Source organism: Engystomops pustulosus, chromosome 7, assembly GCF_040894005.1.
Source record: "Engystomops pustulosus chromosome 7, aEngPut4.maternal, whole genome shotgun sequence".
Classification (NCBI taxonomy): domain Eukaryota; kingdom Metazoa; phylum Chordata; class Amphibia; order Anura; family Leptodactylidae; genus Engystomops; species Engystomops pustulosus.
The window spans coordinates 30,288,127-30,311,809 of NC_092417.1; the positions used below are offsets into that span (position 1 = coordinate 30,288,127).

The 23,683-nt window shown below is 40.9% G+C and overlaps 1 protein-coding gene across 5 annotated transcripts in view; it reads left to right on the forward strand.

Moving 5' to 3' along the window:
- Positions 1-23,683, forward strand: part of PAK6 (p21 (RAC1) activated kinase 6) — a 58,255-nt gene that overhangs the window by 12,273 nt on the left and 22,299 nt on the right. For 2 of the 5 annotated variants that reach the window (XM_072115286.1, XM_072115290.1), the window contains exon 2: positions 22,927-23,139. In XM_072115286.1, the coding sequence (XP_071971387.1) occupies positions 22,927-23,139 (213 nt within the window). The other 3 variants (XM_072115289.1, XM_072115287.1, XM_072115288.1) reach the window with 3 other exon arrangements.

Genomic DNA, 23,683 nt, shown 5'->3' on the forward strand with positions numbered 1-23,683 from the left:
ATAAGAGGCACTAACTGAGCTTATGGTGCAGGTGTTCAAACCCAACATGTAAATTTATACTACCTGGATTTTAACTTGCAATCCCCCTTAACCATATCACTAACATGACACTCTTTGAATCACTAAACACTCTTCTCCTGGTGGTGACCTATGCAGAATTTGCCACCCAAATGTTTTCAGCTCCCTGTAAAATTCTCCACACTGTGCCCCTAAAAAACTATAGTCACTAACTATATCCCACTGCGCTTCTAAATAAAAAAGATACTCATCGCAGCTGACCACACTGTGCCCACTGCATATGGAAATACATTTTCCCTGTATATAAAAGTGCTCACCTGAATAGATTAACTTTGTAATGACACTGTGCTTAACATGTAAAGAACCATGGAACCTATACAGCAGCAATGCATGGGAGGAATGGAATCAGTGATCAGTAGCAGGGTGTAATAGGAAAGTTGTATTTTCACAATATACAGCAATACAGTTATACAGAAATCGGGGGCATGGCCGAGCGAAAACCCGATGGATTCGGAAAAACCGCCGCATTTAAAACAATAAAAGTGTCGCTTGGGACACGCTTACCTTCACTCAGCCCGCCCCTGTGAAGTGCGTTCAGCGCAGCAGCACCACCTGGTGGACGGTGGAGGAACTACCTTGATGAATCCCGGCCGGACCCGAATCCAGCGCATAGAACGCGCCGCTGGATCGCGAACGGACCAGGTAAGTAAATCTTCCCCTATGTCTCTGCATGGCTGCAGCTATGTTGGTACCAATTGATGCCACCCAGGTCATTATTAGGGGGTAACAATTGTTTGCCATCACAGCCAGGAGCCTCACAAAGATTCCTATGGAGAGTGTAGGGTATAATAGGGAAGGGGTTTATTCCTAATATATTGGTCAAAAAAACTAAGCAAACAAAATAAAAAACACACAGGGGGACATTTACTTACCCGGCCGAAAGTGCATTGTCCAACTCCAATTTACTGTGTCGCGATTCACAAAGATCGTGCGCCCGATATCCTGCATGTGTCGCTTCTCCGCTCAGGTCCGCCGGAGTTCACCTTCTTCTTCCTGGTGCATGTAAGTGCATTGGATGCGACACAATTTGAATATTAAATCCCGCCCTCAGTACGAATCAGTCAGAATTGTCCGACGGCACACACCCCAATCTTTGTCGCATGAAAGCCGCCGCAGGTACGACACAATCTCCTGTTAAATATCTTTCACAGCCATGCAAAACCTGAAAACGGGAGTAACCGGGTGTAAAAGACAGAAAAACAAAAACATAAAAGGGCTGGGGTTATAAAAGATAAATAGACATTCTGTCCCCATAATTACATTATATACACCGCCCCTGAATGAATAATATAAGGCCGCACTATTAAATAATATAATATATATGGTCCCCAAAATTAAAGTGCTTTACTAAGAATCCTTAAAAAAAACCCTGGCTACCCGTTCCATCATTGTAGCCTTCTCCTGTTTTTTTCGGTAATGCTGACTATGCTGACATAGAACAAGTGATGCCTCAGGGTGTCGCTGTGGCCAATGACTGACCAGAGCAGGTCTCGTAACCTCAGTTTTTTTGAAAACAGCAAACCCACCATAAATCATGTACAGCAACTCATATGTAAATTAGATTATATACAGTGCCCCTGACTTACTTTATATATAACAGGCCCCTGGATTAATATTATATACAGTATCCCCCAACTAACATACTGTATCCATTAAATTATTTTTTACATTGCTCCACAGTAAATTTGGGAACCCCCTAAAATAAACAGCAGCCCCCTTCATGTTATATATTGTGCTCCCTCATTACGGTAATTATATTATACAGAGTATAAACAGCCCCTAGAAACATCAAATTAATTATATATTATATATTATATATATACAGCATCCTTTCCCCACAAGGAAATTATACAGTGCCCATGTATTAGTGATATACAGTATCTTTTAATTATATACAGTGCTGTCCAAAAATTATAGCACCCACTAAAATAAATTATGTAGAGCACCCTAATTAATTAACCTTTTTTCTTGTTAAAACCAAGAGCATAAGAAGCTTAAAGGGAACCTACCACCACAAATCTACCTATAAGATCGGGTGGTAGGTGGATCAATGGGACGTGAGGATAGCCCTTTTAAGGGCTAATCCTCACGTCCCCACACTTTTTGGTTAACTTTTATTAGACATATATTCAAATTTACTTATGCGGCTACTGGGGCGTGGAGTAGCCGCATCTGAGGTTACACGAGGCGGCTACTCCACGACCCGGTAGCCTATTTTCTCCTCCTACCCACCATCTTCTGCGCGCAGCTGCTCGTAGCTGCGCGCCCTCGTCCGACGAACCTGCAGTCTGCGCATGCGCAGAACAGCAGGACTGCGCCTGTTCAGCTCCGGCTTCGGAGCAGTGACAGCGCAGGCGCGGGCCTGCTGTTCTGCGCATGCGCAGACTGCAGGATCGTCGGGCGAGGGCGCGCAGCTACGAGCAGCTGCGCGCGAAGATGGTGAGTAGGAGGAGAAAATAGGCTAACGGGGCGTGGAGTAGCCGCCTCGTGTAACCTCAGATGCGGCTACTCCACGCCCCAGTAGCCGCATAATAAAATTAGCATAAAACTTTGATAAAAGTTCAAAAAAAAAAGTGCAGGGACGTGAGGATTAGCCCTTAAAAGGGCTATCCTCACGTCCCATTGATCCACCTACCACCCGATCTACCTTTATAGGTAGATTTGTGGTGGTAGGTTCCCTTTAAAGAAGTGCATATCCTGTCAGAGGGGGCACACACCAGTATGTCAGTGTGCTTGGTTTACAATCCTTCATCCTGGTGGTAGATGTTCTTTAAAATAAAAATAATTACTCCAAACAAAATAATGAAATCACATACCTTGTGAGTTGTAGCCCTGGCCATGGAAAAAGTTTTTAGGGAAGCATGTGTCAGCTTAGAGGTTTTTGGGCACATTCTGCTCTTATTCTGCTGACACACCTTCAATTGATCCCTAACAGAACCGAGTGGACCCGATGGTCAGGTTGGGCCACCTGACCCGGGCAAACAGTCCTGAAAATTGATGCCCATAGGAACTAGCCACGGCTAGTCATGGCTAGTTGCTAGGGGTGTCAATTTGCCATATTGTTGTTGTTCGGCCTCCAATCTGGGGCCACTAGGGTCCAGTCATTATTGCGACCTCTGTGACCCCTTTAGATGCACCAATCCGGATCAAAATTATATGTTGGTGAAACTTCAGGCCTAAGGTTGAGTAAACAGCTTTATTACAAAGTAGATCTGTTCTGGCAGTCACCAGCATTAGGATATCATACTGTCTTACATGGCCGGTATGGATGGAGCTTTAATAGGTCTATTTGCCTTGTAAATTCACTTTATCTTGGATCATTACATTTCCATCTGCTGTTTCTGAGGTAAACAAAATGCGTTAGTGATAAGAGTATTGACAGTGTCCACAAATGAATGTCTATTACATTTGTCATTATCTCATCCGCTTTATCGACTGTACTGTGTATCCTTCCACAGCGATGATAACTCAAAAAGGTTAGTCACAGGTTAGTTGGTATTCATTAAAGAAAATCTACCATTTGCTTTTATGCATTATGAACCAAACATACCTTGATAATGCTGTAGCTACACTGATGCAGGCATATATCTTGTTTAATCTCTGAACTGAGTGGTTTTGCCAAAAAAACTATTATAAAATTATGATAATGAGGCTCGTTCGCTCCTGTGGCTGCCCCGGTGCTCTCCTCTCACCCTAATTATGCCAGCCTTGTCCCGCCCAGCATAAACCAGGAATACTTCATTACTGTGTTGTCCCTGACAGGCAGAAGTAATCAATCACTGAACCATCCCCCTGCTGCTGTGTATTCTGAGTCATCCAGCTCGGGTTGTTTAGTCCTGTCTGGACAGTTCAGGCAGCTCCTTTATGTACGACAGCCAGCCTGCACCCAGCTTTCCTAGCAAAATCACTCATTTCAAGGATTAAACAAGATATGTTTCATTCATTACATTAAAATTTTAATCAAATAACATTACTGAATTTTTTGTAGTTTGCCAGGACATAAAGCAATAGTGCTGCCATGAAGGGCCTACTTGATTTGCACCAATTAAGGCAATATGTCAAAAATATATCCAAATGAATGCAAGACCCAAGGTTTGTTTTTCCTTTCCATACAATACAAATTAATCTGAATGGGCCTCTTCATATGTATCTCTCTCTCTGTATATATTATACAATATATCTGCTTGTTAATCTTCTCCATTAGGGATGTTTTTGGCCCGAACCCTCCATATCCCCCTATCTTTTGTGACCCAATTGCTACTACTGGGACTATTGAGCATCAAGGATTCCTTTTTGTGTATCCCTGGTTATACATTTCTATAGTTGTGCCTAACTGTGTTCACAACCTGAACTGGATGATCTGACCCCACTAGTATTACTTGATGACTGCATACCAGGGTCACCCCACAAAACCTGCCATGTTTGCTGTGCCCCGGTATAATAGCCATACCACATCAACTCCAAGAACTGACCATTCTCTCCATAGTGGGAGACGCGCCACTCAATGTCCGTTTTATATAGGGTCAGACTGAAGGTCCTTGGCCGACCCTTTATCAATCCCTATAAAGTAGACTCTAGTAGACACTAAATAGGTTTGTTTAATCTGAAGGACCTCTGTGTTCTAGTATTGGGTTAGGGTCTGGCCATAGGAGAATCCCCTGGTACTCTGGTTGGAAAGTCCTACACTGGTTTTATGTATCCGACAAAGAATGTACAGGCAGTCCACAGGTTACATACAAGAAAGATTCCATAGGTATGTTCTTAAGTTTTTTTAAAATTTTTATTTAAGACGAAACAGTATATTTTATAATTGTAGATCCTTGCCAAATTTTTTTTTGCCCCAGTAACAATTGGAGTTTCAAAATTTTTTGCTGTAATTGGACCAAGGATTATCAATAAAGCTTCATTACAGACACCTTACAGCTGATCATTGCAGCTTGGGACTATAGTAACATCCAGAGAGCTTCACCAGAGGTCACAGTGGGCAGAGGGGCCGTCTGTTACTATGGGTCGTCTGTAAGTCGGTTGTCCTTAAGTAGGGGGACACCTGTATTTAGTTCTTCACCCTAGATGCCACAATCTCATATAAAATTTATCCAAAATGACCTAGGGGTCACAATCAGACGCTACTTAAGGCGACAAATAAAATATTTATCAGTACGCAAAAAAAAAAAAAGCTAAGAAGTAGATAAATTAAGGTCCAATTTATAGGAGACAGATATAGTTTGCAGAAAATTAATTTAACAATCGCTTCAAACGCTTACATATGCTGAGACGCTGAAATATGATGACTATTTTGACGTCTGTTCAATATTTCATTTACCCTTAGGCAATGAACATGGTGTGTAAGCACTGCAGAAAATACTCTGTGGACTGAAAAAACACCTGAGCTTTGTGAAAGTATGTTCATGTGATCACAACCAGGCTCTCCTGCCGAATGACACATTTAGAATAGTTCATTGTCCGGTATGTTATAGCATATATACTCGAGTATAAGCCTAGTTTTTCAGCACAAAAAAATGTGCTGAAAGCCCAAACTCGGCTTATACTCGAGTAAAACAATATTGGTTTTACCAGGTTTTTTTGGTAAAATTAGGGGCCTTGGCTTATACTTGGGTCGGCTTATACTCGAGTATATACAATAGTAGTGGGGGAAACCAAAAAGTTGCCAATTACGTTGGGAAGTGGACTACTATAGGGTATTTTTGGGTTCTTATTGAAGAGATACAGCACTACAGGCAAAGCATGATGGGAAAACAAGCTCTACAAATAGATATCCTCCTTTAGGAACAATATGGATGATATGAGAGTTTTTTTTTCTGGAAAATTAAAATTTTTCACCAGCTGAGTGCGCTAGGCCAGGTTGACATGAGTGCATTTTTCTGCATGTAATACACTTGTCCAAAATTGTCCTGATGTGTAAAAATACTTTCTGAGTATTTGCCGGGGTCTGAACCTGTAAATTTTAGATGTACATGGCAGCTGGCCAAGTTAGGAAGAAGAATCCTTTCACACGACCATGTGAAGAGAAATCTACGTCCACAGCCTTGTATGAAGGGCACTTTACAAGCAGGAAGAGGCATTGAATTTGGCACCAATTTGTTTGCTCGCTAAGTAGTATATTGCTGTCATGATTGGCCGTCTATAGGTAACCACACACATTAGATGAATGTTGGCCAAATCTGTTATATATTGCCTGTGAGGGACCTTTCAACTTTTCAGCGGCAGACGATGATGGAGGAGAGAAGTATTGGGTATGTTGAATTTTTACCATCCAAAATCCCAACTTTTTGTGGCAGAGGTTATCATCGGCTTAGTTTCTTCTTTCCGTTGTAGACACATGTCAAGTCAAGCATACATGTCTATAGGGATCATGAGGAGCTATTGTGGGCCAAATGCCCATAAAGAGTTTTTGGTAACATTATAGATTATGTACCAACTATTTAAGTTATCCCTTATCTACCGGATAGGGAGTAACAAGGTGATTGGTGACATCCAACTGCTGGGACCCCACTGATCATAATAATGGACCTCCAGCTGGAGAATAGGGGAATAATTAGTGGAGCCCGGATTGGCTACAGGTTTCAATAGGCCCCTGGTCGACAGAGCCTTAGTAGGCCTCTTTGCTCACGTGGCAATATTAAAAATTCTGAAGCTAAAACAGTCTCCTGTTCCCTAAAATATTCCATAGTTTATCATATCAAACAGTCCCGTCATTGTTATTTTATATAAAGCCCCTATGGATTCAGTACGTGGGCCCCACCAGCAGCTCTGGGCCCTGGCACTTGCCCATGTATGCCTAGTCCTAGTGCCAGCCCTGGGCGGAGCAGCATGAGGAGGATGTGTCCCACTGCTTACTTCAAAAATATAAGGGGCCCATACTCATGATCTCAGCAGGAAGGCCCTCACCTATCCTGTGGATAGGCGTTAACAGGCTGATCGTTGAAAGCCTAACTGCTGGGACCCCACACCAATTACAAGAATGTATACTAATGAATGAGATTGTTCATTATTCCGCTACACCCCTTAATGAGAATGGGTCCTTCTTTCTCCGTATTGCTGGTTGCCTGTTATTGTAATGGGTGGGTGTCCCAGCAGATGTACCTCTACTGATCAGTTTGTTATTCCCTATCCTATGCATGGAGAAAAACGTATACAGTTCTTAAAACCCCTTTAACCGTGCTGCAGCTATACAGCAAACTCTTAAATAAATTGATCAAATTCGATGGTATCAGTCAATAGTCATATGTTATGTCTACTTTGGGTGATATCTAGGGACTACATACACATATATAACCTTACATTGCAAAAGTTGATAAAACTGACAATGAGATTGTAGGTAAATTGGCCCAGAACTGCAGTTTTTAAAATCAAAAATAGCAAATGTTTCATATATGGGGAATATTAATGATTTTCTGATACAACTCATGAAATTGGTTGAGATAAAGGGCTAATATGTTAGCAGGCTATACGCACCACAGCTATTTTTTGTGGTCCCCTGGTGGGCTAGAGGTCACGTACACATTGTCATCATTCAGCACAGATGTGTTCTAGGACTTGCCAAGCAATTTTGCACTAAACTCTTTCTCACGGAGATGCCTGATCCGGAATACCATAATCCTGAATAATACCTTTTGCTTTTTCCTTAGATTTTATTAGATATCAGGATTAGGCACGTGAAGCTGAGTCAAAAGGAACAGGTACAACAAGTTACCACAAACTCCCATCTCCTTCTCCATTATCCTTGTAAAAGCTAAAACCCTGAGTCACTTTTGATCCAAGTTTATTCAATGAAGAGTCAGCAATTTATACAGTCACCAAACTGGGTCATCCAGATCAATTGTTCTCCCTGAATTCCATAGTGTTCATATGAGTCATCCGACTGTGTGATGCAGAGGTAGAAAATCCAGCAGGAAGGATGACGCGGGATCAGCGGAGCCGCTAAGAAGTCACACTCGATTATTACAGTGTTAGGTTAAGGTGCAAAATGAAACTTGTGAATCTGAGACATGTGCACGTCACATGTTCTAGTCACAAATCCTGGATATTTACCAGCGAAGCAATGTAACTATTAGTCAGGCCCAATGTTAATAGAAATATACCATTATACATTGACTTTATGTGCATATATAGTATAGGATATGATAGGAATGAAATCTGTAAGCATTATGTAGGATGGTTTTATCTGAAACTGAAATTGGGGAAACTAGAAGACCAAGTTTATGGAGTGGCCCGAGTCTTCCCTAACAGATAGTGGGCAGAAAAAAATGGTTAAGGATCTTAGAGGAGATTATCCATGGGGCACATGTATCAGAGTTTTCCGGCTGCCACTTGTTCAAGTTTCGTGAAGTTGTCCTACTTAAAGGGGTTATCCGGGTTTTAAAAATTTCTGAGGGCAGGGCTGGGGTGGGCTAGTTAAACATAATAAACAAGTACTTTCCTTTTTGGGCAATATGAATGGGTGCAACCAGAGATGCCTGTCCTTCTCTCACCCCATATAGAATACAAGTTTACTTGGCGAGGCTGAGCATACATGTATATGGGTGGTATAGATAGAAAAAGGTTCAGCTGACAACTGTAAGGGGGAATGACCCCCAATACGGGACCTAAACAGAATGATAATTTTACTTATAATTTTGTATTAGTATAGTCCCCAATTGCAGGGCAGTAGGGTGTATCCGCATTTGTATCCAGGGAAGCACTGTATGGGGGTAGTGTCACATGCTCAGAAATCTAGTGTGTAGTTGCAATGTCCATAGTCAGAGGATATAGGTAACGTTGTCCATTATGCAGCATAAAAAGAAAATATAGATAAAGATTTACAGAAACCGCAGACAGACCAGACCTATATTGACTCCTTAAATATTGACATAACCAATAGAAACTGTGCAAGGCATTATGGGTCTTTTAAAGAGAAATCGCCTGCTTTAACTTTATGAAAAAAAATAAAATAAAACTGTGAGCTCACACCTCCGCTCGGGCTGTCCATTGGTTATGTAATAGAATAACGGATTCCAAAAATATATGGTTTACATTACTTGTGCAGTTAACGGAAAAGTAGCGTTGGCCACCCAAATAGCGCATTTCAGGTGTATGCATGTTTGGGATGTGTTTTGCTTGATGCGCTTGCAGGGCATCTCAAAACGCAATGAAAACTCATCTAAAAAAGCATTGTGTGAACACACACTGCAAGTAAACAATGCAAAATTTGTGCTGCTTGTTCCCGATCGCATATGTGTTTCCAGAGAAACGCTTTAGGTCTAAACAAATATGTGACCGTGAGAAACTCCTCCCCACTGCCCTTGAATGTGTTTCTAAATGTAATTTAATTGCAATGTGTGAACGCGATCTCAATGTAGCTAAAACTTTTGCAAATTAAAATTATTGGATAGCATAGGAAATGTAAGATCTTGGAAAAGAAAATGGTCGGGGGGCTGTTTGGTTCTCAATGAGTGAGATCAATCTGAGAAACTTGCTCCCAGGATTTCCCAGACTGAACGGACTGAAATGATATCCAGTGTTACAACATTTAGGGCGTTTTCACATGGTGCGTTGCGTCACGGTTTTTGATGCATTCCAAAGACTTCAGCCTTGATCACATGCAAAGGTTACATTGTGTTTCCACTACATCTGCTAAAACGCAATGTAACCTTAGCATGTGATCAAGGCTGAAGCCTTTGGAATGCATCAAAAATGCATTAAAAATAACGCGACGCAATGCATCGTGTGAATGCGCCCCGAGTCCAGGAAATACCTTTCTTGGAGTGAACTTTCTCATGGGCAAATGGCATTTGGGTACAATCACTGATCAATTCAATAATAACTATATATCCCCAAAAGATAGAACTGTAATAAGCAGTCAGTTGTGTGGACTAGACCTGAACTAGCAGCTAATTTGCTGTAAAACTAGAGATTATAATCCATTACTGTATCCGGATATTTGCCGGTAGCCTTCTTCTAAAGCCCGGGAAGTGTACAGCCTGCATGTCAGTGTGTGAGACATCTACAACCCTCTTCTACCTGTCTCAGATACGCCCCACCCTGTAATCAAACTCCCAGCGAGGTAAGAAAAAAAAGATTGTACAAACATGTCAGGTTTCCTCTCCCCACCCCACTCTCCTGTGCTCTCTCCTTCCTTCTTCATTTTCTGTGCCCACATTCCCGCAGTGAGTGGATTATTTTATACCAGTGATCAGGTGCCGTCCGCAGGTAAGTGACTTTTTATTACCTATCACCACGGCGGCTTTGTCTTAATTTCTTATTATAGTAATAGGTAACTGATGTAGTCTTCAAACTATAACACTGCTACCTGTGCAATCTGAAAAGGAAAGAGCTCATAGCACATTGTAACGAACACCCCGCTCCGAGTATATTCTTGCATAATCTGCAGGATTTTTGAATTCTTTAACCCCGCCATCCCCAGAGTGTGCGAGTACCTGACTACAAAGAGCTCATGCGATTACAGGAAGCCAAGTAATGAGAATTTACATCAAGCTACACTACCTGTCCTGACACGCCGTGTCTCTCAGGTAGGTATTTAGTAGTGAAAGGTCTAATCAGTTATCCCCGGACAGTTACTCATTATCTGCTGAGCCAAAAATTGTTCATATAAGGTTACAAAGAGATGTTATTATGTATTGTAAGTGACTGGCTGCAGTCCACCGTAATAGACTGAACTGCATGCTCTGGTGTGGACCACGGCAGTCACTCAATAGTTAAAACCTGTAGTACAATATAAGCCTTCCTACAAGCCTAGCCCTTAGGCTGCGGTCACATGTGGCGTTTTGAACCCGTTTTTGGGCCGTTTTTAAGCAGTCCGTTGAAAAACACATGCGTTTTTGACAAGTTTTACCAATTAAAACTGGTCAAAAACGGATGCGCTTTCAAAAAACGCATACGTTTTTGACGGACCGCTTAAAAACAGGCCAAAAACAGGTTCAAAACGCCACGTGTGACGGCAGCCAAATGGAAATTGTTGGCACCTCCATTTATTTAATTAAACTATGTTTGTAGAAGGCACACAGGAGGTCCACACAGTGGTGTTATGCAGGTTCTACTGGACAGGTCGTTAGAAAAACGCCTGGTTCAGGAAACCAGAAAGATGTAGGACAGAGGCCCACATTGTGCTCAAAACAGCGTTTGGACTCCCAACTCAGCCACTTGTGTTCATGACCTAAACAGGTATTCTCACTTTTAATATTTGTGCGATATCCACAGGATATGTAAGATATATGACCCCCCCATTGACAGTTTGGGACGCATGTGTGGCTACTGTCTATTCAGATCTATGGGAGCCCTGGCTATTTTAATTGCTCTCATAGACCAGAATGGAGATTATTGGCATCAAACTGTGTTCAGCAGATTCCCGTTGGTGAGATAGGAGTGGGTCATACTATGGATATGAGAATACCCCTTTTAAGGCTTGCATCCCATTGCTGTACCCTGGATGTGTCTTACAGAAATCAAAAACAACCCCCTTGACATGAATGGAATGGATTTGCAGTTGATATCGAGTGTGAATTGATCCCTAGGTTATAGGTTACCTGCAGTTCTGTTAAAACATATTGGGGCACATTTACTAAGGGCTTTTATGCGACACAAATGGAGGGGCGAGTCATCAGACAATCCGACTGATTCGGATAAACCGCAGAATTTAACTTTCAAAATTGTGTCGCAAAACACGTAGTCACATACACCGGGAAGAAGAAGGTGAACTCTGTCGGACCTCAGCGGGGGAAGCGACACATGCAGGATATCAGGCGCACGATCTTAGTAAATCGCGGCAGCTCCGAATCCTTGGCAGACATTTCGGATTGGAGGCGTCAACAGGACAGGTAAGTAAATGTGCCCCATAGTGTTATTGGGGGAGATTGATCAGAAGTATCTAAGAGCAAAACAGTTCTAGTTGCTCATGGCAACCAATCGGAGCTCAGTTTTCATTTTATAAACAGCTGTGGGAAAATGAAAGCTGAGCTCTGATTGGCTGCCATGAGTAACTAGAACAGTTCTGCTCTCAGTCACTTCTGATAAATCTCCATTCGCTGTCCCTGTGTACATAAAAACGTATCGGCTCTGCTACATCTGTACATATAACTCAGTGTCAATAGGGTGTGCTCCGGATTTGTGACCTTTGCTTCTTAAGTTAAAGATAAAAAATGGAATGAGACTGGAGGAGAACACTTGTACAGAGACCAATTTCATTGGCCTTTTATTCTTCTGATATAGGTGACAAGCCTGAAGTAGAGTTAAAAAAAATATAGCAAAATGTGTGATTACATTTGCATGTAAAATATATTGTAATTTACATAACATGGGAGACTTTTTAAAATTGAAATTGTCTTTGTTTTCGATAGCAACCAATCAAAGTGCAGTTTTCATTTTGAATTGTGCTGTTGAGAAATGTAAGCTGCGCTGCAATTGGTTGTTATAAAAAGTAAAGATTTCCTTTCTTTTGGGCAGTTTTCATTTCATTTTTCCTATTGTGTTTGTTATATATTTATATGTGCTCAAAATCTACACATGTTCCATTTGCTCCCTTATAGTTTTTCGCAGTATCATTGTATTCATGTGGCTCTCGGTTGCTAGGAAGCCATTGTCTGCTGTGTTGTGTTGGCAGATAGCAGTGGCCTGTTATGGGAAATAATAGTTTACAGTTGCTTAATTATCATTTGAGCTCATGGCAAGTCACATGTACGCCCCAGGAAAATCTTCATACGTGTTCATTGTAACATATGTATAAATGAGGCACAGGCTGAAAATCGAGTAGTGGGAATCTGCCCTTAAAGAGGTTGTTTGGGATTACTAAAAAGAGGCTACTTTTTCCAGAAACAGCGCCACTCATGGGTGGGTTGTGGTATTGCAGCTTAAAGGCCATTGACATTTAATTTAATTCATCTACATTATACATTAATTTCTTTAATAGGACGTCATTACAAAAAATATCCCTGTGTGAAGATAATTCCCCATAAATGTAGTTATGATGTTCCTTAGAAACAAGTTTGTTGTTTCCGCTGCTCGGGGTCATATTGTTTTTCTATATGAAATGGCTGGGAGATACTGCATGTCCCACAGAAGTTCTGTGGTAATGATTGCTGAATCTAGGTGATTGGTCTGGCTTCAATAGTACATCCCTGGCTACTGCTGGGAAAGCACAGTGGTGGTCGTATCCAAGGACAACTATCTCTTCTCTAAGGGACAAGATGGCTACATTTATGGGACATAATCTTCACACTGGGACATTTTTTTTTTTAATAACATGCAATTGTAGAAATGTACGTATATGGCAGATGAATTTAATTAAATGTGCCAAGATGAGAATACCACTTTAACCCTATTTACTTGAATTAGGATGAGCTACACACAAAGCCGAGGACAAGAGAGGCGCTATAATCCCTTTAATGACAACATTGTGATACGTTACTGTACACAGTGAAGTAATGGTGAGCTGTTTATAAGACGTGTGGTTACCGTGTTTTCTTGGGGTAGCATAGGGCAGCATTAAGGCCCTGTACACATTACAGATCTTATACAGAATGTATGGCTCTTTAATATGGAAATTTAGGATACCCAAAGTTCTACATCAAATATACTCAGCCTCAAAAAGTATTGTCTGATTTCTCTTCAACGGGGATACCACACCGCACCACTAGAATGCGCTGGTATGTGCTTTTTTGTGGATGTGCTATGGATATGTCCACCTGAATGAGCCCTGGAGACTGACTTTGCAGGTCGTCTGTGATTGCTTCTTATGGACATTTATGTAGTTAATAATAAAAATCTTTATGTAGCGCCATCAAATTCCGTAGCGCTTTACAAATCATAGTTTTTTTGTAGACTTTCCCTACTGTGTATGTTATATATATTTATGAGTGCATGTGCTAAACTTATATGCATATTTAGTATAATCTGCTTATGGAGAATCAGGGAGTTCCCATAGACTGGGTTTGTGATTCGCTTGACCTTGAACACCCAGTAACACCTTCACGTTGCATGCCGTAATGTCAGGAACACAGGCTGAGCCCTCTCCATACAAAGTGGGTGTTTGCTGCATGTTGCAGCAAACTCCCACCGGTAGCACCATGTTAATCATGTAAATGCCTATAGCTCTGTATGTGGGAAAAATAAAAAAATGTATGGATTTTTGAAGGTGGGGAGCAAAACACTGATACACAAAAACGTAAAAGGGCCGAGCCGTTAAGGGGTTCACATATATCTGTGCTGATGGGAGATCTTGGTGGGTTCAGCTTTCTTTTCTTGGTGTTTGAGGAACTTTAGTTCAGTACATGTAATATGCTTTGTTTATTCATTCTTCTCCAATTTCAGCTTACATTATCTGTTTAGCACAGAGATTATGTTCAAAGAAATGACTATTATCTCCAGTACAAATGATGTTTGTTTCTGGTATTTGTTACTTTGAATCCATTGACTCGGTTATTGTAACATGAATATAAGCCTGCACATTCACACAAGTGCCAAAGTGTATCTAGCTAGTGTCACCAGCACCATCCAGACACAAATGTAGGAAATCCTTTGCAAAAAGCTATTTTTTTTTTTTTGGTTCTACCAATATTTTTACGATTTAACCCTTTGATAACCTGAGACTTAATCATTTTTTTTGTGGGGGGGACAAACATTTTTGTCTATAATTATTATTATTATCAATAAAATAATAATGTGCAGTAGCATAATTTTTACATTTTAACATCTTTAGTACAATTTAGTACAATTTTTTACATTTTAACATCTTTTTTTTTCATTTTTTAGTTTTATTTAGGAGAAAATAAAAACCATTATAAGTGAGTTCCCTGTTCTCTGTGTTCTTATGATCATATTTATGATCATATTCATGATTATTTGCATAGTCTTGGGCAAACCAAGTGACTATGGCAATGTTTGACATTGGTGTAGGCTCTTATTTTTCCTTTTTATTATCTTTCATGTGTTTTTTTTATTAAATGTTTTTCTTTTTACATTTTATTATTTCACCTCCACTCCCTTGACAATTTTCTGTCTCATTTTTGACATCCCCCGACTGAGCGGTAACACAGCCATGTGAATAAAGCCTTATGCAGTGCGACCTTCAGAAGGTCAACATTTCAGAGGAGAATAGTCTTGTCCCCCATGGATTTTTTTCAGTTTCCATGGCAATGCACTGTGGCAAATGCTGAACAGATACTGTATATGTCTTCTTGTAACAGACATAAGGAATTCAGATAAGTCTTGTCCAAATCTAAATATTTCTATAAATGATGATTCTTAAGTTTCCAGTCGGACCTTTTCAGCAATGTCTATAACCTCTGTACAATAACCCTAAGCAGGGGCATAACTTGAGGGGGTGCAGAGGTTGTAATCACACCAGGGCCCAAGAGGTTTAGGGGGCCCTTATGGTGTCACTTTCCCATATGAGAAGACTATTACTATAAACCATACATTATAGTTGGGGGCCTGGCGCAGACTTTGCACTGGGGCCCATCCGCTTCTAGTTACACCACTGACCCTAAGTAACCAGATTGTAGAATGGTGTCATCAATGCATTGATGCAAGTTTTTATCTATATACAGGGATGGGTGTAAGAGCTTTAAAGGGGCTGTCCATACTTTGTGAAGGTTTATACTGGTTATCCATACATTTTTCAGCACCCATATGCTGATCAGCTGTTCTCAGCTACTTCCAATGCAACCAGAAGCAAATGCAAAGCAGAAGCCATTGAGTCCATCCACTTCGTAGTCACTCTGTTGACAGATCTTACCATTACAGTTATTTTAAAAGACATCTACCACCAGGATGAAAGACTATATGCAAATGAACCTGGAACCCCTCAGGCTCATTTGCATACAATCCTTCGTTCTGTTGGTAGATGCCCTTTAATTTTCTCTTGTATTTTTATATATATATATATGCACAATATAGATTAGTGACAACAGTGGTAGAGTTGTCAATTCTAGGACTCTAAGCAAAGTTCATTTGGTGACCCCAGAATTGTACAGCTGTGAACGGCAGAGTAAGGAGTCCATTGTCCCCTTCTCTACTATAGAATTTTACTGTATTGGCATCATGAGCATAATGATAGAGACTAAGGCTACATTCCCCAAACCAACTGGTCATGGAGGTCTTCCATACCACCACTGTATGGAGTTACCCCAGAACTTCCGGGTCCTTCAGTCTTGAGTCTAATGGACAGTAGGTCTCTATCTACTTTAGGTTTTCATATTATCAATTTTTTAAACTGAACTGTATGACTAAAACACTATTTTGATATATAAATTTTGCCACACATAGAGTTCAAAGCTGACATCTACCTCGTACTTCCTGCCCAGGTGAATAAAGGGTCGTCCGTTGGGGTCAGGAACATGGGTCACTGAGATGCGTATCCTCTGTGTGTAACTGAATCACTTAGCTCCAGGGCATGTCCTTTAGTTGGGTAACTTGGTAATGACAGAATTTGTTGTCACTTGTCTTGTTAATGGGAGCATAATTGTGCTTCTGAGTGTTCCCCATCCAGCTCCAAGCATTGCAGTCTGGCTCTGAAGTAGTGGAGCTTTCTTTGGTGTGTATGGGTCATTGTCCATAATCTCTGCTATGGGATAGCTTTAGAGATATCTTTGATATAACAAGCAGTAAAATGGCTATAATCGCCACAGCCCTAAAATAGGTCCAGGCTCAGTTCAGAGGTTTCAAGGGGGGTTTACGATGCCATGATATCCCCTGTCTACCTTGTGTAGTTTTGCCAAAGGATTTCATGGACTTAATTTATGAGATTGACAGGAGTAAAAGGTTTCCCACAAGAAAGATCTATTACATATGGGTAGTATATCCTGGAAAGTACACGCACATGTTCCAGGTCACTAATAGGTAAGTGAGAAATAGGCCCTGTGTTATTGGAATAGTTCGGAGTCTAGCTGGGAGTTGGATCGGACATTCATCAAGACGCCCGATTTAACCCGTCCCCTTTTTTTTTTTTTTTACAGTTTTTCACTCTACCGTTTCTTCTACAGGCCATAACTTTTAGGGGTTTTTTTGCTTACAAAGCTATGCAAAGGCAATTTATCTGCAAAACAAATGGTATTTTTTAGTGGCAACATTCAATATACTGCACTGGGAAGCTGGAAAGAAAATTCCAAACATAGTGGAATTGGCAAAAGACACAGTGGCACCATATTGTGATGGGCTTTATTTTTATGGGTGTCAGTATTTCTCTATTATTCTTTGGATCAGTATGGTCGCAGAGATACCAAATTTATATAGTTTAGTTATGTCTTAATGCCTTTATGTTTTGCCACCCATAACTTTTTTATACTTCACTGTACAGAGCTGTGTGAGGTCTCATTGTTTGTGAGATGAGACAATGTTTTCATGGATATCATTTTGAAAACTGTACAGCATTTTGATCACTTTTTATTCAAATTTTTTATTGGCTGCAAAATGGTGAAAAAGTGGTGATTCAGGCATTTAGGTGCTATTTTTTGTTACAGGGTTCACCACCAGGAATAATAGTTTTGATGGGATGTTTTTGGGATACCTAACATATTCATGATTTTACTTGTTTGTTTATTATTATTATATATATTCTAGGGAAAGGTGGGGGATTTAGAATTTATTTTTTTAAACTTTTTTGTTTTATATTTTTAAAAACTTTTAAAAATTATTTTTACTAATATTTCAGGCCCTCTAGGGTACTTAAACCATAGGGGGTTTGGTCACTTATACAATATACTGCAATACTATTGTATTGCAGTATGTTATGAATATACTTCTCCTGTATTTAGGTTTAACTTGTTTATTAATTTCCATTTTTGGTCTTGCCTGAAGAAGTACATTTTCATTATATAATGGATGTACCAGTACATCGACATTTTTGTATCTGCAGATTGTAAGATTAATTTGCGCTTTCTTAGAATTATTTGAGGTTTTAAAAAACAAAAGAATTTAAGGTTTAAACTTTTATGACAACTCTAAAACCTCTTTTTTAGATCTTAATAGTTTAGTAATATCACTGCAGTTCACACTCCCCTCTATACCGTAGCAGAGACACACAAGACATATACCCCATTTCCAATTTTCCAAATATTAAACTTTGCGTTCATCATATTTAACATGTTTCAGTCTCTTCTGTCTTATAACCCTAGGCTAAGATTATTTAAACAAAAGCGGATATTGAAATGTAGAGCATAGAGCTGGGTTAGATAGAAGAAATAATGTACTCTCAGGCTAGTGGGACAACAATTGGGTCATTCCATGCTTTTTCTTGTCTCGTCACACCTGATTCTGTCCCTGGCCTTACTTCCCTCCTTCTCACAGGGGCCGCAGCTCCGGATAAGGCACCAAACACTGCCTCCTCTCCAAGTATCATGGGTAAAACTCTCTCAGAAAGGATGGGGTAGCCTGCCCAGCTCATTTGCCTGGTTCTGCACCTCCTCGGGCTCACCTTCTAAAACTTGCCAGTAATGGCCTCAATGCTCTTATGCATGGAGACTACTTTTTTTTTTCCAAAACTGTTACCCTGGAGGACACCTGTCTGCTGGACCTGAGTCGCCAAGTGCATTCCCTGCTCATCTGACCTCAGATCCAATGGACATGGAATGGATGGTACAGCGCATGCTAACTCAAATGCCCTTGTACCCTCGGCTTAGAGCTGCACCCAGACTATAATAAACTTGGAGAATAAGAGAGGGTCACAAATCTCATAATTTACAGGAGTTGTATGAATATCTAAGGCAGTCAATTTTGTATGTTTTGGGGGGTCGTGTTCTGAGGAGTGAGATCAAAGACCTTTGTGCTTGAGGTGCATGACCTGCGTGATTTACAGAAAAGTTTTATACTTATATGTTTATTATCTCTTGAGATGGGTTATTGATAGACATGAGCCGACCTGTCATTCGGGTTCAGCCGCCCAACCTGGACATATTGCCATGTTAGTGATTTATGACGCATAGTGACATACAGTTAGTAATATATTGCCATGCTAGTTTCTAGTGGCATCAATTGCAAACCAATCCGTTCAAACCAAACATCAGTTCTGCTCATCTCTAGTCATTGATCTAGAGATTTATTCTGATTCCCAGTTTTGTTCTAAGAAAAGGCTTCTAGCTCATGGGAGGGTTTGCCAGCCATTGTCACCACATCACAGGATGCTAGGCTGAATTTTTCTTAAAGCCAAACTATGTCACTATGAGCTGAAGGGAGGAACTAAAAACATTTACATAGGGCCTAGGATTTGGACATAAATGAACTCCGGTGTCATGATGGGGTAAAGTCCCTAAGGGTGGGGAAAGTCAATAAGAAAATACTGATTGGTTTGTTATATGTCTCCAGGTCTAGTGTAGATAAGGCAAAGTACTAATATAAATATTAGAGGAAGAAGAAAACGATCATTAACAAAGGAGGCTTTTCATGATGGAGGAACAAAGATAAGGAACAAACCGGTCTTCTGAATACAATAGTAATTATAGTGGAAATGCTTCCCCAAAGCAAGAGTGGGGTAATCTATTCTCCCAGCAATAAAACCATTAATGCTTTTTTTTTTTCAAAGTTGACTGTACACCTTTAATCTGTTGTAGATTGTCCCGAGCAGACCTATGGGGGATTGAAGAGAATTTCCTAGAGACGTTAATTCTTAACCAGTGTCTAATAGTTGACTGCTTTCTACATCAGAGCTATGGCTGTAGTATGGGAGTGCACATATCGCTTATACAGTTTATATTCCTGGGCAGCATAATACGCCTTTTACGTGACAACGTGTTGCTGACAAATGATAATTTTGGGGGCCCTAACAAAGGAGCATCTGGATATTTGCTGATCATTGGTACCATGGATTCCTTTCTCTACAAGGAATGGTTGTGCTGTATTATTGGTCCAATAATCGCCCATGTTAAAAGCCCTAATTCACCAATGACCACTCTCATACAAAAGCATGGCCCATTCACAGGCTTGGCCTGGCCCACAGGTGAACAGGCGGATCCACCGTGGGCCACTGAGTTAGGTGGGCCCCAGGCCCTGCATAAGTAGTGCTGGACAAGGTACCCTCTCTGTAAATTATACATATATTTAGCATAGAGCATCTCAACTATCCTATGTATTTATATGATTTTATCAATAGATTATGTAACAAACTTATAGCTGTGGTGGGCCCCAAGATCAGATTTTACTGGTGGCCCCAAGGTATCCCAGTCCGACACTGTGCATTCATACTATATATTCTCAGCTGGTGCCTCTTATTATGTTAACTGGAAACTCCAATTCTTAAGAAAATATGTCTATAGATATTCTAGATAAATCTCTCTTGAACCATTGGGGCACATTTACTAAGGGTCCGTAGGACGCATTTTCGCCGGGTTTCCCGATGATTTCCATTTTGCGTCGAATTGTCCTGGGATTTTGGCGCACGCAATCAGATTTTGTTGCATCGGCTCCGGCTTGCACGCGACAGAAATAGGGGGGCGGGCAACCCGACGGATTCGGACAAACTGTGGAATTTAAAAAAGCATTTGTGTCCCAAGATCAAGCACTTACATGCACCAGGAAGAAGCAGATGAACTCCGGTGGACCTCGGCGCAGCAGCGACACATGCAGGAACTCGGGCTCACGTTCTTAGTGAAACGCGGCAGACCCGAATCCTCGTTGGATAATGCACCGCGGGATCGCGACAGACCGGGTAAGTAAATCCCCCCAATTGTGTGTTATCTTGTGAATATGACGGGCTAGACATATTCCCGTACTGAGAAAATTGAGTCAATAATAGTTAGTCCTTTAGTCTACAATGTCAATTTCATGCCAACCCTTCTGGATCTAGGTTCTTCCAACCTTCAGAACAAGTTTATTCTTATTTGTTCGCCAATGAACTACAGATTGTTATAACCAAGTAACCTAAGTTTTGGCTCGGCAAGGACCAAGAAAGTAATTTATTTTCTTTAAACCTGCCTGGCTAGTCTGTCCTTTCTTCTTTCATGATTGTTCTTTTGCCTGCAGCATCTGCTATTTGTGTGTATTAGACAGTCATGTAATCCGCAATCTCGCCTGACAGATGAAATTTGAGCAATTAATTTACAAAACTGCATTTTTTTTCTGGTAGGGAGGGCTTGCCAGTGATTATATCGTTCCCTGAACAATGTTTTGTATCTGTGGGAAAGGACGGTAAGACGGGTTTACAAGATTCATCCTTGAGCATTTAGCTATCTCTGTGTGAGGTTATATTGTGAACTATGAAGACCATTCATTTTTTTACACTTCTTGTACAGATATGTATTTTCAGCCCACCATTTCCCATACACGTCCCCACTGGGCTTGTGTTCTCCGTCAGCCGATTAAATAAGTGGCCTATTCACACCACATGACCAAGAAGGGTACTGCTCAGGATCAGGAGTGGTTGTTCCTACTTTATGCTTCAATTTTTGCTGCTATATGGAGATAAGTTGTCTGCATTTGTCGGCAGAACATGTAGTTCATAGTTGCCAATTATTGTGAATGGCTAGGAATCCTGGGTCATTGATCATTGACCAAATTCATCAGTCCATTTAAAAGGATCTTGAAACCTCTGGTTGCACACCACATACATTCCATCAATATCTTCTGTTGCAAAATTTGTAGGGCCCCTCAACCCTAACACATCTTTAATTGTACTTGTCTCCCAAAATGGGGTAGAAAATTGGACCTCCTGCCTTACCATAAAACACCTCCCCACACCTTCTAGTCTGGTGCCTTTCCAGTCTACCTTCTGGTACACCATTGTTATTCATCAAGTGCAACATACAGCACACAAGTCCAGACTGTCCAGCAGCCAGATAGAGTTCATTCATTCAAGGCTCAGTAAAAAGAGTATCGGGGTAAGCCTCCACAGGGGCGGCCTAGAGGGTTTATATTAACACAACAATATTACCTTAGAAGGGTGCCATATCCCCCTTTAGTTTTCCCCTCAGAATGAGATACAGGAATTCCTACTGGCTCCGAGACCATTTTGAATTATACAAGTTTCTTGTTCCGCTTACGTCTTACAAAGATGCACAAAAAAATCAGTGCCGTATCCCTAAAGTATAACGTAATGTATTGTTTATAGCATAGCTATCCTCATATGGGGAAGAATCATCTTATAGGTCCCACTTTGGCACAACAGCACTTTTTTGTTATTCACAATAAAAGTGTTTGGCACAACAGCAGCGGCTAGTCCCTTTAAGTTACGCATTTGTTTGTAACCGTTGGTCTTGCATTTTGAATAACTTGCATCAAACAATCTTAAAGGGAACCTGTCAGCAGAATCTGACCTAATAGAAAACTAGCAGTATCTTTTCAAGCAGTCTGTCACCTTATGTTCAGAATCGTCTTCTGAAGTCTAGTGCATGATGTCAATCAAAGCAGCAGGGAGAGCTGGTCTTCAACAAGCTCTCAGTTAGGACCTGGCATATAATAATAATAATTCCTTTATTTATATAGCGCACAGATCTTGCCAAATCAGTCCCTATCCCCAATGGGTCTCACGATCTAATCACCCTACCAGTATGTTTTGGAGCGTCGTAGGAAACTCACGTAAACCCAAAGAGAACATACAAACTCTTTGCAGATGTTGACCTGGGACTTGAACCGAAGACCCCAGCGCTGCAAGGCTGTAGTGCTAACCACTAAGCCACTGTGCTGGCATAGAAATAGATGATAAACAGGAGCCCGATGAATACATAAAAAGGTTGGAGCCTCTTGATGTATCTGGCTGCACCTAGAGAGGTGGTGGGGCTATCGTACGCCAACACACATATGATAAATATTCCCCAATATCCTCATTGTCAGTGTTGGTGGTAGGTGGTTCTTGTTGAAGATATTGCTTTCTTTAGATGTATCAATGTTTATTTCTTTTTTCCTTTTCAGTTTAAAATCATGTTTCGCAAAAAGAAAAAGAAACGACCTGAGATCTCTGCACCTCTGAATTTTCAGCATCGTGTACATACCTCCTTTGATGCCAAGGAAGGCAGATTTATTGGTCTTCCTCAACAATGGCAGAACGTCTTGGACACTTTACGGCGTCCGAAACCTGTAGTCGACCCTTCCAGAATAACTCCAATGCAGCTCAAACCTATGAAAGTGAGTGCTGAATGCTGTATTATATATTACTGGTACTTCTCTCTTAACTTATCCTTCGAGGGCTACAATCACATGGCCGTTGGGGGATATATATATGGCTGCCGTATATACGTCTTGTATACGTCCCCCAATGGCTGGCAATGGGGGCATGGAGCCGTACGGTGTGGCACCGCACCATTCCGTACCCAGGGAGAAGATAGGACATGTCCTATCTTTCCCTGTATTAAGGCACCGTGGCACCACCTCTGCCTCTTCCATGCGCCAATGTGTATGATGAGACAGAGTTATGGAGCAGATATTGTGTAAACTATGGTAGACATTATAGAGGCAAGTCTCTAGCCACTACAAATGACAGAGATGCTCCATGAATTTCTATGGGGCTGCACAAGATCAAATCCTGGCAGCCCCATAGTCATGATGGAGAGCTAAGGGCAAATTTAATTCCTCTGTTCTTGGGGACCCAATTGTCTGAATCCCAAATATGAGACTTTGGCCACTTTTGGACACAATGGGGCACATTTACTTACCTGTCCGCTGGATTCAC